The 23,837-nt window shown below is 39.7% G+C and overlaps 1 protein-coding gene and 2 long non-coding RNA genes across 6 annotated transcripts in view; 1 reads left to right on the top strand and 2 right to left on the bottom strand.

Moving 5' to 3' along the window:
- Positions 1–406: 406 nt before the first annotated feature.
- On the bottom strand, positions 407–3,946 carry LOC123616608 (uncharacterized). Its single transcript, XR_006724614.2, has 2 exons — positions 3,461–3,946; positions 407–609 (listed from the first exon to the last, which is right to left on the bottom strand). It is a non-coding gene; the product is annotated as an uncharacterized LOC123616608 (long non-coding RNA).
- Positions 3,907–23,837, top strand: part of AMN1 (antagonist of mitotic exit network 1 homolog) — a 36,912-nt gene continuing 16,981 nt past the window's right edge. Inside the window, exons 1-6 of one of the 3 annotated variants that reach the window (XM_074357844.1) lie at positions 3,924–4,047; positions 9,786–9,930; positions 16,910–17,042; positions 20,859–21,003; positions 22,478–22,695; positions 23,014–23,070. In XM_074357844.1, coding sequence (XP_074213945.1) covers positions 16,926–17,042; positions 20,859–21,003; positions 22,478–22,695; positions 23,014–23,070 — 537 coding nt within the window. In that variant the 5' untranslated portion in view covers positions 3,924–4,047; positions 9,786–9,930; positions 16,910–16,925. Of the gene's footprint in view, positions 4,048–9,785; positions 9,931–16,909; positions 17,043–20,858; positions 21,004–22,477; positions 22,696–23,013; positions 23,071–23,837 lie in introns of all 3 variants that reach the window. The other 2 variants (XM_074357843.1, XM_074357845.1) reach the window with 2 other exon arrangements.
- The window catches only part of LOC141575948 (uncharacterized), a 29,345-nt gene continuing 11,951 nt past the window's right edge, over positions 6,444–23,837 (bottom strand). The window contains exons 3-5 of one of the 2 annotated variants that reach the window (XR_012504078.1): positions 10,774–11,932; positions 7,887–8,021; positions 6,444–7,273 (exon numbers count right to left, since the gene is read on the bottom strand). This is a non-coding gene — a long non-coding RNA (uncharacterized LOC141575948). The remainder of the gene's footprint in view (positions 7,274–7,886; positions 8,022–10,773; positions 11,933–23,837) is intronic. The other variant, XR_012504079.1, reaches the window with a different exon arrangement.

Below are 23,837 nucleotides of genomic sequence, written 5' to 3'. Positions count from 1 at the left end.
GTGGAAATCAATTTCTAGGCCCAAGATGGAGCTGCTCCTGCCCGGGGTGCCATGTCAGCAAACCCAAACTTTGATAATTTTCTTGTTCCTATAAATGCTCTGCTTGACCACAAGTGCAGTATATCCAACCAGCCAATCCCCAACTGCCAAGAATCTGTAATGATTTCCTTGTTCTCAGATATGCAACCCCAGGCAATCAACTTAAGCCAAATACTCTCTCCTTATTCCCCGACTGAACTGCTAGCCTTATAAGGAAATCCCTGACCTCCTAGTCTTCCTCACTGCTGCTTCAGACACTAAGATTCCCTCTTACCCAAACATCCCTCAGGGAGAGTGCTGCATTGCTTGTGAGGCAGTGTATCCCCCCAATCCATAGATTGTTTCCCCTTGAATAAAGGACATCACACTCGTTGCTAGATTGTTTTATTTTTGTCATTTGACAGTAGAGAGGAGCGGTGGTATTCAGGCATGGTTTGATCAGGACTCTGGATGTTCTGTGATTCTCTTACACTGTTTTCTTACTTCATTTCATTCAGAAGGATAATGCTGAGAACAGTGTTGCTTCATAAAGCACTGTAATAAATTTGATGAAACTTCTTTCCCAGGAATCTGCAGAAAAACGTTACTTGCTTATTGGCCCTGAATGAGTCACACGCCCATTCTTGAACCCATCTCTGTGGCTGAAGGAATATTCTGATTTCTTGATTAGTCTAGGCCTGTTGACCCTTGAATCAATCACCACAGTAATCACTGATAAGCCTTAATCCAGACCCACCTCTGAAGAAGGGGTCAGTTCCTAAACCACATCACTGCTATAGAGTAAGGGAGGAATGAGATGAGAATGTTAAAGCAACCACAACAGACATCAGACTTACCTTATTCAACAGGTAAGTTGAATTAATACATTTACATTTACAATAAGTATCTGAATACATTTACAATAAGTATCTTAATACATTTACAATAAGTATCTGAGAGGCTGGTTTGTAAATACTTGCAGTCCTAAAATCTGCAGGAAATGACTGTAAAAATAGTTCTAAGAACTGTGATACCATGAGGGTTTAAACATCTTTGACCTTTAAAACTACTGGCTAGAAATAGCTAGAACTTTGTTATCCTACGTTTTTATATAATTGACATTTTTGTAAAAAAAAAAAACTGTTGTGAAATCTTCTTTTGATTATCTAGAAGAACATAGGCACTCAAAGCTAAACAGTTCATGATACTGGGGCAGTGACTTGCATTTTTCTGATCTTGAAGAACCAAGTAATCAATGGGAAGACCTAGACAGTCAGCTGCGCAGCACTCAGACTTGGCGGCACTCGACAGACAGGAAGGACCATGAAGACCTTCCCTTATCTGATCTGCCAAGGTCTTCCAAGGCCTAAACAACTCCCAGAGCAGCAGAGAATCAGAGGATTCTTCCCCCAAATTACTCAAGTCGTAAGTAAATACATGTACTATCACTGCTGTTCAATCTCTCCTTTAAAAGCAAACCAGCATAATTTCCAGATCTATAGCTCCAAGCCTGTATTTTTCCATAGACACTTCAAAATTCACATGTCCAAAATTTAATGCCCCCCCTTCAAAAGACCCCTCTAATTCTCTCAGCTCATTAAGTGGCACCACTGTATGCCACAATTCTCCAAACCCAAAGCCTAGAAGCTAGCCTTGAGTCTTCTCTTTCGTCCACCCCAATTCCAACCAATCTCTAAATCCTACTGTTGGCTCTCCCTCCATTACCTCTTGAATCTGTCCACCCAGTCGACTGCTATTACTTTAGGCTATTATCAAAGACTCCTGTCTGGTCTCCAAGCCTCCACCGCTGATCTCTACAATTCATTTACCACTTAACAGCTAGAGGTCTTTCTAAAACTCATCCTTCCTATGCATGTCCTGTCCTTGCTTCAAACCCATCTATGACTCTGCACAAAGTACTACAGACAAAGCCCAAGGTGTTTAACACAAGCCATCATGCCCCATTTAGCTTTTCAGATCAGAAGGCACACTGCCACAGCCACCCAAATTCAGCCCACTGCCTGTTTTTTGTACAGTTTGCAGTTTAAGGTGTTTACGTTTTTTAATGGTCAAAAAAAATCATATGATGAATGATCTTTCAGGACACTGAAAACTATATGAAATTCACACTTCAGTGTCCATAAAGTTTTATTGGAACACAGCCCCACCCCACCACCCCATTCGTACCATCTACGGCTCCTCTTGAGCTACAAGTTGAGTAGCTGTGACCAAGCAAGGATGAAACCGAGTTCCCCCGCAGAGTTTATGATTAACTGCTCTTATCCTAAACTTTATTCCCTTTCTTGTCCAGCCCCTCTTCCCTTCAGGATTGAGGAGTATCAAAAAGGGGTGACTGAAACAAAGCAAGACCCTGCAGGGTCTTCCTGGGTACAAGCCCCTCATGTCTCCTATTTCTTACGTGGCATTCCCCAAGTTCCAAACAGCAGTCTCAAGCATTTAATGATTAGAACAATAGCCACAGGGCTCCCTAGTTCCTCCTGAAAGGCTACAGATAACAATCCGGTGTACAGCTTTGAATTATTCTGCAAAAACTAAGATCCCTACCTGGGAGAGGATGTTGACTACCTGCTGAACATAAGCACTTAGACACCAGGAGGTTGAAACCAGAAGGTTGATGATTCACTAAACATCACCCTGTTACCTCACCATCAACCAATCACAGAAACGTCCACAAGCTGATCACACACACTGTGACCGTCACCCCTAATGCTGCCTTTAAGAACCTTTGCCTGAAAGCCATCGGGAGAGGTTCTGTCTATTTGAGCATCAGTTTGCCTGTTCTCCTTGCCTGGCGCCCTGCAATTTCCTTCACCACAAGCCAGTGTCAGTAGACTGGCTTGGCTTCCAGTAGGGTGAGGGGACCCTAGTTCAGTAACAAGGATGTCCCACGAAACCTAAAATATTTACTATCTGGCCTTTTACTGGAAAAGTCTGCCATCTCCTGCTCTGCATCCGCTTCTCACCTCTCTCCACTGTAGCCATTCTGAACTATTTGCAGTCCCTAACAAACCAGGCTTTTCTCTCTGACCTGCTCCCTCAGCCCCTCCATGGGTGTTCCCGTAACTCCGTCTTAGCATTTAACAGTTATTCTGATTGTCCTTTTATTCGTCTCGCTCAAGCGTTCACCACAGAATCCTCAGCACCCAACACAATCCCTGCCCTCTTCCAGTGCTTGGTAAACGTGTGCTGATAAAACGAGCAGCAACCTGAAGAGATGAAAAAGACTCAGTTCCAACTTTCAAGAGTTTTCAAAAGGGAGAAAGACATAGACGACAAATTACTTTACAACAAGAATGAAAGCACACACCAAAAAGTAGCAAGGCCCCAAGGAGAGAGAATTCCACCTGGGGAAAGGTGTCCCTTCTTTAGAAACCTTTCTGATTGAACAAGAGCCCCTTCCCCGCCGTGAAGAAATTCTTACTGAGCTTCTCTGGAGACACGTAGTGTCCTCATCTGGCAAATACGGATATGTAATTCCGAGTTCACAGGATTAAAGGAACAAGGCTAACTACTGAGAGCACGTAGCTCAGCGTGTGCGTCACAGAAAGTGCGCGGTAAACGGCAGTCATTCCCGGCTCCTCTAAACGCTCCGGCCGACGGTCATGGAGCGTGTACCCAAGCGGCCTCGGGTGTGCACCGCCAAACGCACGGCCCGGCATCGAACCAGCGCGGTGGCGAGAGCGGCGGGCGCGCGGCCACGCGCGGCCGGAGGGTGCCGGGCTCGGCCGCGCGCCGGGCGGGCCGGGCCGCGGGCCGCTGGGACGACGACTCCCGCCGCCGAGACCAGGGATCCTCTCCGCCTCGTCGCCCCGCCTTCCCTGTGCCGTCGCGAGCGCCGCGGCGCGCGGCCGCCGGAAGGGGCGGGTGACGTCACGGTGACGTTGCGCGGGGGCGGGGTTGCCGGGCGGTCTCTGTCGGCCAGGCTCGCACGGCCCCGCCACGGCGGAAGAGGCTCCCGAGGGCGGCCGCCATGCCCTGCCCGCAGCGGGTCAGTCAGCTGCTGGATCTGTGAGTCCGCCCCGCCCGCCTCCCCTTTGCCCCGCCCCGGCACCGCGGCGCTTGCCGCCCCGCGCCGTTCCCCTTCCCCGCCCCCTTCCCGCCTCCCGACCGCTGAGCAGGCCCCGCGGTTGTTCGCGTTCCCGGGTCCCGCAGGTGGTGTCGGCTCCTCGTTGAGGACAGTCCTGTCCAGTGGGCTGCGGGCAGGCTCGCCCCGCTGTTCCCTGCCCCCAGATGGGGTCCGAACCCGTAGTCAGCCTTGACAGCTCCGCGCCCGAGCGCTTGCTGGCAGCGGCCTGTCTCTGACGGGAGCTGAAAGCCTTGGTCAAAACAAAACAAAACACTAGATGGGGCTGTCAGAAGCCTTCAGCCAAGTTCCACCCAGTTACTGTAACGGGAGTAGATACCGATTGTTTGACCCAGCGCTCAACTCCCTGAGTGCGCTTGCTGAGTTCAGCTCCCGGCTCTGCCATTAACCAGCTGTGCAACCATGGGAGAGTAACTTGACCTCTCTGTGCCCGAGTTCTTAATCTACAAAATGAGTGTAATAACGGTAGCTGTCTCATGGCGTTGTAGTGAGGAATAAATTTAGCATGTTTAAATACTTAGAAGCCTGCCTAGTATTAAAAGAGATTTCAGAGAGCTTTACTTGTCATGAATATTTTATTGAGGGAGAAACGAGAAGCACAGTGATCTTGAAGAAGTCGCCTCACCGTTACAATGGTTATTACAGTGGGCGTTTACAGATGGCAGGGGACTTGTTAAAAGTGATTATGTTATGCTGTTTTAAGAAGATGACTTCAGTTGAGGCATTTGCAAGAAATAACCTGTTAGGTTTCATTTATGTTCATGAAATAGACTATATTTGGTTTCACTTACGTGGCCTAATTGGTTTGGTCTACTTGGAGATTTTCAAGCATCGTCTCCACTTTATTTTATTTTTTTAAAACTCCCCCTCTTTTGATCATTCAGCAAGCTGAATGTGAACCAATATAGTGTTACTCTGGCTACCACCTTTGATGTGGTCTTTGGGATGGATGGTCACATAATTAATAGCTGTTGTTGACAGTTGCATAGTCACCCTAGATGTGGGCAGTGGATCACTGAGGTCTTCTGGTTGTCTAATCCTAATGGATAATATTTGACGTGTGAGTGGCTGCTGAAAGGCATTTAAAAATCTTGAGGGGATACAGCGCACTAGGGAGGTTAATATGCTGACTGTGGGGAGAATAATAGCCAAGGACTGAAAAATTCTTCAGAGCTTAGATTTGCAAGAGCCTTGACTTAACCAATTGAATAATCAAGGGAAGAAACGTTGCCTATTTGATGAAAGATTGGCATCTAATCTTTAAGATTTTTTTGATTTATTAACATAGAAACGACTTTTTTTTTTTTTTTTTTTTTTTTTTTTTGCCAGTTACAGTACATGCCCCTCAGTCTTGGGTGGTTTGGGTGTCTAAGGCAATGCAGTTGTCTAATGTAACTCTGGTTAAAGAATATATAGATTCTTGCTGTAATTGTAGAAATTTTGCAGAGGATAAGGTCTCTCCTAATGAGATTTAAGTTCAGTCTTTTGTTCACGTCTTTTCCAATAAATTAAGTGTCTAGGTTCTGATGTGTGGGGCACATTGTCTTCTTTGGGAAGCAGATCCCAGAAAACTTTTTGGACCTGGTGAAAATAAGCCTTTTAATATTGCGTTAGTGCCTTACGGTACTGAACCATGTCATGATGACTTAGGACAGGATAAATAGGAGGAAGTCTTATTTTAGGAGGCGGTGTTGTAGGTAAGTGTCCATCTAGGTAGGCTTCTACATGGTGTGAGCAATCAGGTACTTAAGAAGCATTTATATGGAAACAAAAGAAAGACAAAGTTTAATAGTTGGAGCAAATTATAAAGGCAGTTTTTGAGTCTAGAGAACCAGCCGGTCAAGAAAATTTCTGGACTTGAGCACTAATGTTTAGATGGTGGAATAAGATGGCCGTTTCAAACTGATAGATTTTCCTGGTTTGCAGTTTGAATGTGTTTGTTGATGTCATCAGGTGTTCTGGGGAGCTCTCTGAGTGGCCCGCACTCAAGTAGGTATGAAGGTTTTTTTTGTCTATACGTGACCTGTTATGGTGATTTCTCTGAAGTTGTATCAAGACCTACCTACAGCTTTAGCTTGTAGGGTTTGGGGAAAAGGTAATTTTAGTTTTTATTTCAGGTCAGAAGGCTGGGAGAAAACTGGAGATACTAGATTGGAGAGTCATAGCCAGATATTGGAGAAGACTCACAGAGTTCAGGATCCAATCCAGTTTACAGAAAGATACAGAATCTCAAAGGCAATGAACAGGATTAGACTCTGTTTATGGGTATGCCAAAGTTTTCTGTTTAAACATAATTTTTTGTTCTGTAGTCACCTCATTTTTACCAAAGATAATCAGAATGGCTAATTCGTTTGTAAAACAACTCTATAACTTTAGTCTTTTAAACTTGGCTTATTTACGTAAGTGCAATAAGAATAGTGATTTTATGCACATCCTCAAATATGATATTCCAGTCAAAGCTCTGGTTGTTTTCCAGGGGGTTTTATTGGCTCCATAAAGTCAACCTTAAATCCTTAAAACTGATAATAAGAAAATTCAGATTAGATCTTTAAAAGCCTCTTTATGCTAAGAAGCCAAGCAAAGGACTCGTCCAGTATGTCGTGTAATAAGGAGAACTGATTGTTACTGAATTTGTGCAAATATCTATATTGCCATGAAAATAAGAATACTTGATAAGAGGGGTTTGTTGGTTTGTTTGGTTGTTTAATTCTGAAGGGATCAGATAAGGAGAAAAAGATACATGTTTCTTTTTTGTTAACAAAAGTATACTACTTCAAGTTGTTGTAAGTTATAAATAGCTTAACAGAAAAGAGGTTCTTTAAATCTGGAAAACAGACATTAAAGAACCAACAGTGTTTCAAACAAAGTCATAAAAATCATAATTATCTTCATCAGTTCATTTGGTCCCATGTAGTTAATTCTTGTTTTGCTTGATCTTGGGTTAGCAGTTTTATGAATTAAATAGTTTCTCCATTAGAGTTCTCCATCCTTACTCAGTTTGAAGTGGTATGATCTTAAAGTTATCAGATGCCTTTATTATAGAGTGCTTGTCAGGATCTTTTCCATGAATCTCCATAAAGACAAAGCATTTTGGCCTGTAGATGATTGTAAATGCTTTCAGAGAAGAATTAAGAGTAAAACAGTAACTGGCTGTGAATGACAAAAGATTTTTAATAGCCATCATTAAAGATCTGGTGAGAGTTCACTATAAAAAAAAATGATGCAGTTGACAGGTAAATTTGATTATTTCTGTGACACAATATTATAAGATAATAACTAGAATAGTAACTGATAACATTATACCAAGATATGTCAGATTTCTAGGAATTTCATGTAATTTCTGAAACACTTATATCAATAATATATATCCATACAAATATAACCTATGAGAGGTAAAACATCACCTTTATTTGACGATGCTTCCCATGCAATTTAACGTATTAAGAAAGAGCCTAGTTGGTTTAAACATCCTCCTTTCCTTCTGAAGGTTTTACAGTACACTTGTGATCATTAACCAGTTTTTTTCTATTTTACTTAAATGGCCAGTTGAGACAAACAATTCTGAGACCGTTCTTCCGCCATTAAGAATGGGATGGCAGGTATTGGGGATAATATTCATTTAGCCTTTTGAGCTTTCTATTCTTGTCCACTGCTTTGAGAACACCCACAGCAGATCACAGAAAGCTTTTTGGACCTGGTGCAAATAAGCCTTTTAATATTGCGTTAGTGCCTTACAATATTGAACCATGTCACGATTACTTACCACAGGATAAACAGAGGGATGTCTTATTTTAGGAGGCAGTGTTGTAGGTAAGTTTCCACCTAGGAAGGTTTCTATATGGTGTGAACAGTCAGGTCTTATGTCACGGACAGCAAAATGGCCCAGAGGAGTATAGTGCTTAATGACAAAAGAGGAAACAATAACACATTAAGAAAAATTATCCAAGACTTGGAATTAAAACAAAAAGATGACCGTATGACCTTCATTGTCATACAAGGGTGTTGTCTCCCATGTAAAGGTCCATATTTGCCTTTAGAATAGTATTTTCTAATGTTTAGGGACAAGTTATGGTCAGACTGACAGTTGGTCAGCAAGTTATTTCTGGGTTACCTTGGTTTCTATTACCTTAGTAACAGGATAGCTTGATCCAGAATAGCAGTGAGCCGTTTTGCTGAGTGCACTGTTTAGTCCGGAGGATGGGGCTTCTCCGGGAGGGAAACTGCTCAGCTTACGTCCTTGACTAAGCTCCTGACCCCCTTACTGGCTAGCACTTGGAGTAGCCCTGCCACAGAGAATCCTCTGGGCCTGAGATATGGCGAAGAGTTTTGAATAAAGGAACCAAGGAAAGACAAAAGTAAAAAAATACTCCCAAGTTTTTAGCTTCATTGACCAGGAGAATGCTGGTATCATTAGTTAATTGTGCGGGAGTAAATGTCCTATCAGGAAAATTAATCAGAACATCCAGTTGAAATATCAAGTAGGCTGTTAGAAATACATATTTTTAAAAATTATTATACAATTTCTGTAAACTTAGCAACAACAGTTCATCCACTTCTCCCCTTTTCCACAGTGCCTCTACCAATTTACATTCCCACCAGCAGTGCACAGGAATTTCCTTTCCCCACATCCTCCCCAGTGCTTGTTATTTGTTGTCTTTTTGATAATGGCCATTCTGGCTGGTGTGAGGTGATTTATCATTATAGTTTTGATTTGTATTTCCCTGATTTGTGATGTTGAGCATCTTTTCATGTACCTGTTGGCCATCTGTATGTCTATTTTGGAAAAATACAATATTTAATCTGAAAGAGATATCAAGGATTAAGTCTAAGATTAGGAGTAAATACCTTGTAGATGGTGGAGGAAGCCATGGTTAAGTTTAAGGGAAAGGATATAGAGAGAGGAAGAGGAGGCCAAAGACTAAATTTTACACAACGCTGACATTAGAAGCAGGCCATTTTGCCCAAAGCCATTGCTTTGTTAGATTAATTCATCATATAACTTACTGGCTAAATATTAATAGGTTGTTTCTTTTAACTATAAAATTTGGAGCAATTCATACTGGATAAGATATCTACCTCTTTCCTCACCACAGTTTTTTTGTTTTGTTTTGTTTTGTTTTGTTTTTTACAGCTTTTAAAGATTTGTTAAGTTTTAACTGACCAATTTTTCATTTTTTCTTGAGAACTGAGACCACCTGTGTCAACCTTTAGGCTTGAGAACTGAGATTACTTATGTTAATATAACTTTTTGTTCTAGAAAGTGTTTGCAGTCAGTTTATGTAAATAAACATTAGTTTGTTAGAATAAATATTTCATTGTTCAGTCAAGCGTTATGTTTATCAGGATAGATTGTCCATAAGCCTGACGTCAAGACCCTGTGTCCATCAGTGAGACTGCTGGGCCACAGATTCTGCCTAACCCTGACCCACTCCCATCCTGGGGGGGAAGAACTTTCTTAAACTGCTTGGGCTACTCCCCAAATCCTGAGGGTGCTCTTCCCCAGCTTTCCCCTACGGAGACATCATCAAAGCCCTGGTAAACTTTTGCAGCAGCAGATTTTTGAAACTTGCTTTGTTTGACCAACAGGCTTTTTGAATGGTCTTTATGAGCCTTTTAATAATTCTCATAGCAGCATTTTAAGAAATATTTGTTTCTGTCTCAGCTCCCTGCTAGTGCTGCTGGAGGGAACTGGAGCAGAAAGAGGACACCCTTTACTGTGTGGAACACATGGCACAGCCTGAGCTCAGAGAAGAGGCCAAGAACAAGATGAAAAAGTCTTAACAGGAGAGGGAGGGGGGAGACAAAAGGTTGGTATTGTGGAAAAAAGGAAACATTTAAAATATAGCTAAAATCTGCAGAAAGGGAAATATTAGGGGAGTGACTGCAGAATTTGACTTGACCTTAAGCTAATACGTGTTTTAGCTTTGTCCTGTTTCATGGCTGCTGGTAGAAGACCAAAGCCTTGGGTGAGAGACACAAAGGATTTCATTACTCATTGTACAGCAGGCAGCGTGAGCAGTAGCATGTTGATAATACTTCCTCTTGACCTCCACGCAGCAGCAACACAGAAGGCCCAGATGGTTGCCTGCACAAACAGTGGGTTGGATTACAGGAGAGAAACACTGGATTTGGGGACTCTCCATTTCGTAGCAAGCGGTAAACAACTTCTCTGTCCCGGAGGGAGACATCACTTTACCCCGCAGTGCTGCTCCTTGTAAACACAACCCTGAGAGGGGCCCACATCAAGCTTATCAGGGTCTCGTATCCTTGTCAGTCCCAGCGAGATGGGTAGGATCATGAAAAGCCCATAGAAGACTGCTTTTCCCAACATTTCACCACCTTGGCTTCTGACAGATTATCACTTGAGTATGCCAGTCCTTCACCACACTGAGTAATCTAATCAGCAGAGGCTAAGACCAGATGTATTCAATTTGTGTCATTCAGTGATCAACTAAGGTATTAATAGTGCTCAGAAAGGAGGATGAGGCCAACCTACCATGTTGACTTCAGTTGTGCTTCCAGGGTCCCAGGCTCAAGCAACTATGAGTACATCCCAGGGGAGGCCAGCAGGCCTCCTTTCAGACAGCCAGGATGTAGTGTCAGCCTGGGATAGTCTCTATTATGACCCGTACAAGGAAATTTAAGCTTACCTGTTAATCTCTGGTGGTGGTGTCAGTGACTGCAGGGACAGTAGGTGAGCCGAACGGAAATCCCCACCCCGACCGAGAGATATTCCACGGCCTGTTCTTCTTTACATACAAGCACATGAAACAAAGAGACACTGGTCACTTTAGTTTAGATTTATGGTTAGACTTGATTTGGATTACCATGACGTTGTTTTGCCTATATCACATGGGCAAGTGTCACTGAGTAGTTGCAGCCTTGATTTTTACACATAAAATGGCCCACAATCACTTGGACATCAAGAGTAACATGCACTTATATCTCTAATGTTGAAACAGAGTTGTGCCGGTCCATGTCTTGATACCCTCATGAAGAGACGCTAGGCAAAGGAGAATAGTTCAGGGCCTTCCATATCCATGTGAATTTTCTGTTACCGTAACACAGGGACAGCAAGGAGAAACCCAGCAGAGGTCGGATTATCAGCTGCAGCTGCTGCTTGCCTCACTCAGGTGGACCATACAGTTGTTCTGCCAAGGTGCAGCGCTGGATCTAGAGGACGAAGGGAGCACTGATTCCTCCCCTTCCTGAAGCACTTCCCGGGGTCTAAAGTGTTCTTCCCTAGGTCCTGGAATTACTGCTGTCCCTTACGGTCACAAAATTGGTGTGTCCCATACTGGCACATATGACTTCACTTTTTTCCAATCATCTCCTACTCACAGAGGTCAAGTGCAGAAAGAACAAGGGTCTTTTTACAACATTTATAGAGATTCATCATATTTCCCACCTTGGTGGATAGGGCTACTATAGTGTGCTCAACCAAGTGGTCGTTTATCTTCGTAGGACAGAGGTTGGCAAGATTTTTATGTAAAGGGCTGAAGAGAAGTATTTTCAGCTTTATAAGCCTCTGTCACAGTTACTCAACTCTGCCATTGTAGAGCAAAAGCAGCCATATACAATATGTAATGAAGAAACAGTCATGGCTATGATCCAGTAAAACTTTATTTACAAAAACAGGCAGCAGGCCAGATTCAGCCCTTGGCTTATAGTTTGCTGACCCCTGATCTAGAACCAATTCAGTCCAGAAGGAGAATCCAGGTGACGAAACCAGAATTAAGTTTGAATTCTGTAAGCTTCTTTTTGGCTAAGCTGCCACCCAGGTGCACCAACCAGGCTGGCTTGGGGTCGCTGTTAGGGAAAAGAAGAATGCACTATGCTCAGGAATTGTCAAAGTGGAATCCTCAAATTTCAGGATAGGTCAAGGTAGCCCTCCACCCCTTTCATCCTGATCATTATCTGCTAAGGTTACCAAGAGGATGTGAACTCTTTCAGTGTATGCTTGCATTTAGTGACCAAGCTGCCTCACTTAGATGTGTGGGACCCGGAGAAGGTAAAGTCAGAAATCTCTTTAGTTGACTCTTTTAAAAGGCCATTTACCTCTTGGAGCCAGGAGCCTGAGGATGATAAGGGATGTGAAATGGCCATTGAATACTTAACTATTGGTCCAGTGTTGAGTGGACCTTTGCGATAAAAGACATCACATTGTCAGACTGTAAGCAGTCTAAAAGGCCAAAAACATAACAAGTGTATGTTATGGCCAGTGTAGCTGACGCTGGTTGCTGAGACTGGAATAGTGACCCCATAACCTGAAAAGGTGTCAACAACAGTTAAGGCATCAACGGAGGCCCCAAGACAGGTGGTCAAAGGCTCAATATAGTCCACTTGTCAGGAGTAAGAGGGGACTTGCAGTGTGGCCTATTTTGCTAGAAGACAAACAGGTGAACTTTTGAAGGAAGCACAAGGCTGGCGTGCAGTGGCAGCTTTAAAATCAGACACACGTAATGCCTACTTTCCCAGGCCGTGGTGGTGGATGTGTTGCTGTGTTCACTGTGATGTTGGAGTCTCAGTAGCAACGGCAGGGATCTGGGTGTTGCATACTTAACAGCATGATTCAAGCCCATTCTATTAGGGAATGAGCCATTGCCATGTCTGTCTACTTGTCAGCTGTAATTTGTTTCTACAGTTCGCAGTCCTAAAGAGGGATATCTTTAATCTGCCAATCCGCGGTCTTCCAAATGGCAGACCAGGTTGCTAGGCAACTGGCTACAGTCCAAGAGTCAGTAACAATATAATGTGCCTTAATCTTAGGAGTACTGTCCATTGTCTAAACTGCAAACTGCCTATAAGTTCTACATAATAAACATTTTCAGCTTTGCAGGCCGTACAGTCTCCCTCACAACTACTTAGCTCTGACATTGTAGTGTGAAAGCAACCATAGACAGTGCGTAAATAAACAAACATGGCTGAATTCCAAAAAATTGTATTTATAAAAGCAGGTAACAGGTCAGATTTGGCCCATAGGCCATAGTTTTCTGACCCCTGACTTTCATTTACCCAGAAACTGCCTTTTAGAGGAGCTAGATGTTGGACTTAGCAAAGACTTAAAAGAAACTACTATAAACATGTTCAAAGAACTAAAGGAAGCCATACTTTAAAGAAATAAAGGGGAAAACAGCTTGGAAGTTCCTCAAAAAGTTAAACATAGAATCACCATATTACCCAGCAATTCCACTCCTGGGTATGTACCCAGCAGAATTGAAACAGGGTACTTGAACAAACACTTGTACCCAGATGTTCATAGCAATACTATTCACAACAGCCAGAAGGTGGAAGCAACCAAAATGAATCAATGAATCAATAAACAAAATATGGTGTATCCATACAGTGAAACAGCATTCAGCCATAGAAAGGAGTAAAGTACTGCTCCATGCTACAACAGAAATGAACCTCAGAAACATTACGCTAAGTGGAAGAAGCCAGACACAAAAGTCCACATTTATATGCATTCATTTATATGGAAATACCTGAAACAGAAAATTCCATACCTAGAGAAAGCAAATTGGTAGTTGCCAGGTATTGTAGGGGAGAGAGGATTGGAGACTGATTCTTTAATAAGTGTGAGTTTCCTTTTGGGCTAATGAAAATCTTTTATGACTAGATAGAGGTGGTGGTTGCATAATGTTGTGAATGTACAAAATGCCACTGAATTTTAATGCCATTCTTTAAATGATTAGTTTATATTATGTGAATTTCACCTCAATTTCAAAAAAAAGAAAATAAAGGGAATATTCTGCAACATATTCACAATGACAGTTCAAACCATTACGCTGAGCATATGCATACACTATGAGCCAGGAGTTTCACTCCTAGATTGAAACACAGGCACATGTGCACCAAAAGACATGTCCAAGAATATTCATATTAATATTCATAATGAAAAAAATCATAAACCACCACACTGTACATCAGCAGTAGAATAGATAAATAAATTGTTCAAACAGTGAAATATTATGCAGCAATGAAAATGGACATGAACAAACTGAAACTGAAAATGAACAACCTGTAGCTATCTGCAGCAAGGTAGATGAATCTCACAAACATGTTAGCAAAAGAAGCCAGAAACAGGTGGTGGAGCAACTGTAAAGCCAGACTGAATAGAATCTAAAGTGAGACACATCCATAGAGATAGAGATATTACTTAAGGGTAAAAGGAATATTCCACAAAAAGATAAACTGATCATGAATTTGCAACACCATAGTCATATAAAAGAAACACTGTCACAGTTACAAGGACAATTGACCAATTCAGTCATGGTAGGAAGCTTAACACAGTACATTTTATAAATGCAAAAACAATATGTTCTTTATGGGTATATACTTTAGTATTAAAAGTGTAATAAAATCATGGACAGAAACTATTTTTAAAACTTCATGGTAGTAGTTGCCTCTGCAAAGGGAGATAAAGAGAGTAAACCTGAATAGGTAGACAAAGGAGGCCTTAATTTTATCTGAAAGGCTTTATATCTAAAGAAAGATATCTGACACAATGTGATAAAACAAATTTTAAAATTCTAGGTTTTGCGTACATTGACTTAAACTATTTTATTTTTCTATATTTTGGAAAATTTTCATTATAAAATAATAATGCACATAAACTAGCAAAAACTAGTAGAAATGAAAATTTGATTTCAGTCTATGAGTATTGTAAACTAACAATTCTATAGATTTAGTAGAAAAAATAAGAACACAAGAATTAGATAAATACTATCAATAAACAGTCATTTACACATATTTCTGTGCACATACATATGCCTACAAAGAGACAGCATATATAGGCATGCATACATAATACACAGAGAACATTACTTCTCTCACATAGAAGATATACATTCTCTGAATATTTATGGAGCATATACAAAATCAGTCATGTATTCGGCCACAAAAACAGCTCTTACAAATTTGAGTAAAAACATAGCAAAATAGGGTAAGGATATGAATAGACAATTTAAAGAAAAGAATATCCAGATAGCAAGTTTATGAAAAGATACTAAATTTACTACTTAATGGAGAAATACAAATTAAAGTAATAATGAAATACCACTTTTCCCCCATGAGATCTTCCAACATTTAAGAGTAGCTAGATCTTAAAAACAGTGCTGAGTGAAAAACTAAACAAATCTATGACAAATACCATATACATAAATTAGAAATACATGCATAATCATCAAGTAAAAGAGACACATACAACAAAAGGATACACATTAGACCTTAGAATCATCTCCTGCAGTGATGGGGGATGCGATTGGGAAATGGACATAATGGAAATAAATGGAAAAATAAATGAAATGAACGATCATATGTATTGCTTGAGGGATGTAGAGGAAAAGGAACCTTCCCACATCACTGATGGAAATGTGAAGAAAACAACCTGACAATGTATGTTAACATATCCTAGAAACAGTGGAAAACTCATCAATAGGGGGTAACTAAATGAGTCATCCACACTATGAAATACTGTATAGCCATTAACAGAGGATTAAAACTACCCTCGATGCTTTGAAGAATTTCATAAGATATTATTGAATGAGATAGAATGTGGAAAAGTGAGGATACAATGATGCCAGTCTAGGAAACAGTGATCTCCGCCCACCCCCAACCTAACCCTTTAAATGTGTGTGTGAGTATATACATACATATGTGAGTAAATGTTTGTGTGTGTACAGCACAGAGGGAAAATAAGGAAAGAACATACACTGAAACAGTGTGAAAAACCAAATTAACGGAAGAGGGAGGGGGGTAGGAGAGGGAAAGCAGGGGCAACCAAAAGAGGAAAAGAAAAAATAAGATTGCACTGAACCAGGGGGGAGGGGGTGGGAAGGGACAGACTGGGAGTTCGAAATTTCTAGATACTGACAGGCATATGTAGAGTAGACAAACAAGATTATACTATATAGCACAGGGAATTATATACAAGATCTTGTGGTAGCGCACAGAGAAAAAAATGTGACAATGAATATATGTATGTTCACGTATAACTGAAAAATTGTGCTCTATGCTGGAAATTGATACAACATTGTCAACTGACTATAACTCAATAAAAAAAAAAGATTGCACTGAAAAAATTCAAGTGTATGACCATATTTATTTATGAATATAAAATTGTATATACGTGGGGGTATTCGTAGGCAGAAATTCAGTAAGATTTGTACTTGTTTAAAGTATGAGTTTCTCACATAGTTGGAATTTCAGGCCACATGTGAGATATGTAGGTCATACGAGTCTTGGTGGTTGCCTGCTTTGATAACTCTACTTTATGCATATATAATCCTGGCACTGTTTGTTATCTCTGTGAGTTGTACTGTTTGTGGAATCTTTGTGGTTATAGTTCTTTCTTGAGTGATTTCAATACCTGCATAATTTTTAAGAAAAATAGTGAAAGCAAGTTTGTTGGATTAACAAATAAAACCTGTAAATTAGTAGGCCCTGGTTTAATGTCTGCTTAGGAGTATGTGACTGAAATCTTGGCGGTAGCTGTGTCTTAGGAATTAGAGAGACTAACTTAGGAAAATACTTTTTTCTTTTTTGTCATTTAGAATGCATTTTAGTAAATGAGATATGCTGAGAAAAAGTTGTAGAGGAGAAGTAACTTGTCCATAACTGAGCACTAGACTAGGCTTTTGAATCTTACCAAGCTAAGTTGTAAATATTCATATAAAATGTACACCCAGTTTATGAAAGGGTTGAGTGCTAACAAATAGCGTTAAATAAATACTAGGAATCGGTACCTGTTCAGTGTGATTGACTGTGTTGTCTTTTGTATTTCAGATGCCTTTGGTGCTTCATGAAGAATATTTCCAGATATATCACAGACATCAAGCCTTTGCCACCCAACATAAAAGACAGACTGATCAAAATAATGAGCGTGCAGGGGCAGATAACAGATTCAAATATAAGTGAGGTAAGGCCATATGCTAATAACTACTGTGAAGCAGGCATATTTTACCGTTTAGATATGGTTTCAGATTTTTGGAACAATAGTTTGTAATAGGATTAGTGATCATTTCAAAATATAATAAAGCATTGGGGGTCTTTTTTTTCTCCAGATAACTAAAATGTCCATGTGTAATGGCTTCTAAAAAATCTTCTCCAACCATTCTTTCAGTTATTTCCCTTGTCTTCATGGTACCAGCACCTGTGATCTCCAGTACTTTCAAAAAGTTTTAAACTTTCTGATAAAAATAATACCCTTGGGGAAAGGGTAGAGCTTAGTGGTAGAGCACAAGCTTAGCATTCATGGGGTCCTGGGTTCAATCCCCAGTACCTCCATTAAAAACAAATAAATAAAACTAATTACCACATACTCCCCCAAAAATTATCCTTAATAAAGCTGGGAAAAAACCTGCAATGCAGGGTGAATAAACAAACGGAAAAAAAAAAAATCACAGTAAGAAATATATATGTTACATCGTGATTCTAGGACATAGATCGCACCTGTGTGTAACACTGTGTGCAGTACACTTGGATAGTTTCTATTTTATTCTAGTATGTCTTATTTCATTAAAAAAATGTTGATCATAGCCTACTAGATTGATTTTATCCTTTCATATATAACAGTCAGTTAAAAATCACTCTTCTAACCTCTTCTCATTCTTTAGGATAGCTCACTCCAGCTAATTTATACTTAACTCCCCTTCCCTACAACTCAGCTAAAATGAACTATTCTGTAAAACAGTAACTATAGTAAAGGCCTCCAATCTGAATTAAAATCCCGTTTTTGCCACTCTTTCTGACATTGAACCTCAGTTCTCTTAACTGTAAAATGGGTTTGTGGCTGTCATCACTCACTGCCTACAGAGACTGGAGGTACTTACTGCTGACTTTACTACATATTCTGCCCACAGTCTGTGATCAGAAGGAGGCAGGCTTTCGTGATAACGCTCCACGTACATATACAGAGGTCACTTCACATTGTGATTGTGCTTCAATGTGCCATTTAAATTTCCTCTGTGTTAAAGGCATGTGCCTTTAGTGGTTTATTTTCTTCATGTTAGCTTGCATTTGAACAGACACATTTTAGTGTTGTCATCTGCCTGGCTCTGTGGAGGCAGATAGAACAGTATCTCCAGGCTCTCACTGTTGATGGTTCAGTGGGTGCATATGATACATGTGTGGCTCACAGATGAAACATTATGATGCTGCAGAAAACGTGATTTTCTTCACTTCCCCACATCCCTGTAGCCTATTTTTCTACTTAAATTTTTCTTTTATGGCAATTCTGAACATTCATTTAAACCTAATTTTACCTGAATTAAAAAGGGCTAAGGGGGTAAATGAGATAAAAACAAAAGCATTATTTCCCGTGCTGTTCTCCTTTTAATCCCCATCCTTATGAAAGTCCTGATTATGAAACTATTTAAAAGGTCAGGTCTAACATCCTTTGAAAAGTCACACACATCTTTGGATGGCTCTTTTTGGAATATTTCATAGATCTTTTTACAGTCTCTGGGTGGGGAAGGCCTTTTTGAACATGACACCAAAGTTAGAAACGAAGAAGAAAAAGCTGTATGGATGAAAATATAAACTTCTTTATGACAAGAAGGAAAAAAAAAAGGAACAAAGTCAAGTAGCAAACTAGAAAAAATATTTGCAGTATGAATGAAATTCTGTGGGTATTTTAATTTGACAGTGTACAGAATGCCTGCAAACCAGTAAGAAAAATCAAAACAAACAAATAATAAAACAGAAGAATCAGGAAATACTCAAAAGCAAAAACATAAATCACCAATAACATGTAAAATGATATTTAACCTCATTAGTAATCAAAGTCACAGTTTGTCTTTCAGTTTAGCAGAGACTTAAAAAATAATGATACCCAGTGTGGCAATAAAGTCACTTTTATCCCCTGCTATGAGAGTGTAAATTGATTAAAAAAACCTTTTTAGGAGGACAGTTTGGCGTTAATTATCAAAAGTCCTAAAAATTTGCTTACCACTGATTCAAAAATTTTACTGCTGGTATTTTTTTTCCAGCTTTATTGAGATATAAGTGACATATAACATTGTGTAAGTTTAAGGTGTACAACACAGGGTGACAATTTGATACATATATGTTGTGAAATGGTTACCACCGTAGGGTGAGTTAACACCTCCATCACCTCACATAATTACCATTTACTTCTGATATTAATCTCAGGAAAATAATAATTTAAAAAGCACAGAAGAATGCTCATCACAATATTATCACAATATTACTGACAATAATAAAAATAGTTGTTATATATAGGATATTATAAGCAAGGCACCTTTACTTCTCACAAAAGATTATCCTTGTTTTACTGAGGATAGTGAGGCGCAAAAAGAAAGCAGAGCTTGATCACAACCACAGGGTTCAAGGTCAGGCAGCCTGCCTCCAGAGTACGTGTTCTTACACTCTAATACTATGGTGCCTCTTAAAATCAGTCTGAATGTCCAACTTAGTGTTTGCCAGTGTAGGGTGCACTTAGTAAGTTATGGTGCACGCATAAAATGGATCTGTATGCAGCCACAATTATTTTTATAAAAAATGCTCATTTACAAGCATATGTGGTCTGATCCCATTTTCCTTCAGATGTTTTTTAAAAAACTCAAAACACATCAAAACGAGTATTATGTTTGTCTCTGGGTGTTGGTATTATGGATAATTTTAGTTATAGTAGTTAAAAGCATTGCCTTTGGAATTAGAAAGACCTGGTTTCCAGTCCTGGCTTTGTTCCTTTTTTCGCTGTGTACTTTTTATTGCTTCTTAAGCTCTGGATGCCTCAACTCCATCATTTATGAAACAGCAATTACCAGTCTGTCAGGGGTGTGTGCATGTCAGAGAGACAGAGAGAGAATATTAAATGATACAGTGTATGTAACACAGTTAGGACGCTTCATGATAAGTGCTCAATACATAGAAATAATTATTCTTATCATTTTTATAATTTTTCTATGCTGTCTGAATGTTTTATACTAATAATATATCACTTTCATATTCAGAAAAGTTAAGCCATTTCTATTTTGGAAAAAAATAATGCAAAAGGAGAAGGAATAAAGAAGGAGGTATACTCAATGGTAGAGTGCATGCTTAGCGTGCACAAGGTCCTGGGTTCAATCCCCAGTACCTCTGTTAAAATAAATAATAATAAATAAATAAACCTAATTACCTCCCTCCTCCAAAAAAAAAAAAAAGGAAAGAAAGAAACCAAAAGAAGAAGAAAAATACCCCCAGAAAGAGAGCTCAGGATGCTTTGTAATTGATCTGCTATTTGTTGCCATCAGGTAAACATTCAATAATGCTGGGTTTGTTGTACTGTCTCCCAAAAATACAGATAAAGGAGGGAAATGTTCTAGACAAGCATTTGGTATATCAGTGATTGAAGACTCGTAGCCACTGAGCAAAGAGGCAGGTAGCCAGAATCTCTGATAACAGTGGGAACTACTGGCAGAGGATAAGCACCCGCTGCTACCTTGGTTCTGCTTCCAGGCCTGGCGGTTGCTCATTCTGGAGCGGCTGTCTCCGCAGCGCTGCGCGTCCCAGGAAGGGCCCGGGGCACGCTGGAAGCTGCACCTCCAGTGGAAGCAAGCTTGGTGTTTTCCTGCTGTGTGTAACTGTGTCCACACAGATGCGTTTCTGCATTCTTTGCTGTATTTTCCATCCGCCACTTGTCTGTTACGACCATCAAAAGACTGAATATGGAATGAACGTCTATATTTATAGGAAAAATTGATTTTTCAAAATCATGTATTTATTATAGATTTTACATCCTGAAGTCCAGTCTCTGGATCTGCGGAGCTGTGATGTTTCAGATACTGCTCTCCTGCACCTGTGTAACTGCAGAAAACTGAAGAAATTAAATTTAAATGCCTCGAAAGGAAACAGAATTTCCGTAACTTCAAAAGGTGTGTTTATTAACAGTAAATGAATTGGTAGAGTACTATTCACCATCTGGCATAATTTTGGAGTAAGTAAGGGGAAAACATGTCAAAAGAGAGTATGAAGATGTGAAAGAAATAGAAACAATGTTAATAAAAATATTCAAACTAAGCTAAAGAATCCAAACTAAATTTCTTGTTTATAACCAACGCCGAAAGTTAAGAATACATTGATTAAGTCACTACCTTGTATTTTAAACATATTTAAAATAAACATGGATGGATACCTCTATATTTTAAATATTTTGCCTAGTATAATGAAACAAGAAATGACCAATTCATATTTTATTAAGGCTTTCTTGATGCAATATTACAACAGAAAATTAAATTATCATCAGATTAAATTTACTAGGCACTCTCCTATCCCTCTGTACAATACATGGTTTTTTATAGCGAGACAAAAACTGCATTTTTCAGTGTGATTGTTACATGAATTAGTGGAATTTTACTTTTTTCAATGTAGGATTGTTTTCTTTTTCTTCAGTATAAGAAAGAGGGGGTTATTGGGCTAACTAGGTTTCTGGAAAATTTTGTGGGTAGCTGGCTCTGTTTCTCAGTCAGCTTGCTTAGCAAGTTAGGATGTTCATAATATTGCCAAATAAGCTTAAGTTTTTAAATGTTTACACAAATATTGACTTCCTAAAAAGAATTTTCATGCTGGATAGTAATGAATAAAATAATAGTTCTTTCTTAAGATTTTGAAAAACAATAAAAATGGCCTACACATGAATTTACCATCTTCCATTTTGTGTCGTTTGCCTGTGAAAACGCTGTAGTGTCTGTCGGTGGCTGAAGGGCCCGGGGTCCCTGAGGTGCCCTTTTATTTATGTGGCAAACTCTCACGTACCCACCACCAATGTGCGTTTCCCCCATTTAATTGGATTTAAGGGCTTCTCTTTTCTTGAGCCTTGGTGAAATGTAAGATTGGTCCAGGCTAGCAGTGAAGGAACATGGTGGCAGAAAAAGCAGAGTCAAAGAGGGAAGAGGGAACGCAGGTGTGAGTCCTAAGGATAAGGATGCTATTTGGGCCATTTAACTTTTGATTTCTTTTCGGAGTCTACAAGAAAATTAGCTTTATTATTTTAAAACTTTTAACAGGAAGGAGACTCACCTGCTATTTAATTTACCTAATATGGTTCTGAATGACTTTTGGCTGTTTTCTAAAAGCAAATCTAAATTATAAATAAGATTTGCCATTAACTGCAGATATTCTGAAGAATACACTACAGACTTTGTAGGGAATTCCTGAAACATTCCAAAAGAGTTTTAAATAAGGATAACATCACTGGAAACTAAGCATATCCCCACAGATGACGACTTTGAAAAAGGCTAACGTACAATCGGATGTATCAGGGGTGGGGATTGCTAACGTGAAGATCAGTCACAGTTCTTGTATATGGACACGTGTAGCTCATTAATACAGAATCATGCTTTCCCTCAGGAATAAAAGCTGTGGCTTCGTCTTGCTCATACCTGCATGAAGCGTCTTTGAAAAGATGCTGCAAAGTCACTGACGAGGGAGTCCTTGCCCTCGCTCTCAATTGCCGGCTGCTGAAGATCATTGATTTGGGTGGCTGCTTGTGCATTACTGATGTGTCCTTACAGGCGCTGGGAGAAAACTGCGCATTTTTGCAGTGTGTTGATTTTTCAGCGACTCAGGTAAATGAAACACAGGCTTGAAATGTAGAGAACCTATGCATTTGCCCAATGTGTTTCCATGACTCATCAGAATATAATTAATTCTTCCTGTTATTAGTGAAACTGATGACCACTTCGTGTTTTGGTAGTTAAATAACTGCAGTGTAATTTGGCACATTCCTCTCAATTATTCTAGTAAGGGTGCAAGGTATGTGTGGCTAAAACATGTTTGCTAAATGGGAGGCAATAAAACCATTATCTAAACGATTAATAAATTTTAGAAAATTTTGCTTCGATCATTTCCATTTACTTGCTATGTTCCTTTTTCCCTTTTCTCAGGTATCTGACAATGGTGTGGTTGCACTTGTTAGTGGACCTTGTGCCAAGAAATTAGAGGTAATTTTAGAACATCTGTAAAGATGATGCCAACTGAATTTTTATATTATCCTCAGAAATTCTTTCTCAAACCTAGCCGACAACCAGTGCCTTATTATCAATTAGGTATTTGCATGGGCCTTTTTTTTTTTTTTTTTGCTTCTACGTCTTTATTCCCACAGTAAAAAAAAAAAAAACTGGTAAAGTCAGATTAAGTCTGCTTTATAATAAAATGCATTTTACTTTCAGTAAAAGTTCTTATTTTCCAGAAGTTTTAGCTTCTAATACATTTAAGCAGTCTTATTACGGATGATGATAGTGAAAATTTATCAGTGCAAACTGACATTGTTTCAAATGTTCATGTCTGATATTTTTATCAGGGCTGCTTATTCTCTCGCCGTTGTATTTTTCTGGATCCTGGAAGGGATCCAGAATATACCACTGTGGCATAAAAATTATTTTGAGTGAAGATGTGTGAGAATCAACGGATGGGAAAAAAAAGGATTTATCTGAAACCCTACCTTTCCCATCTGCCTAAAAACAGACTTCCAAAAGGATTCAACTGCCTTAAACCCCATTTAAGGAAGATTTCCCATATGTGGGGGGATTACTTCTGTCACTGGAGAAGTCAGATGAAAATTGCACTAAACAAACACTGTCACAAGATTGTCGTACCTCCCAGCTCCTCTCCTGACAGTTTTGTCTTCCCAAACAGCCATTTGCTTTTCTGCAAGTGTCCTTTCTCCCCCTTCACTTCCCTGTTAGGATGGTATATAAACTCTAAATTC

Source organism: Camelus bactrianus, chromosome 34 (genome assembly GCF_048773025.1).
Source record: "Camelus bactrianus isolate YW-2024 breed Bactrian camel chromosome 34, ASM4877302v1, whole genome shotgun sequence".
In the NCBI taxonomy this organism is placed as follows: domain Eukaryota; kingdom Metazoa; phylum Chordata; class Mammalia; order Artiodactyla; family Camelidae; genus Camelus; species Camelus bactrianus.
Note: the sequence above shows the minus strand (reverse complement) of the source record. Positions and strands in the feature narration are given on the sequence as shown.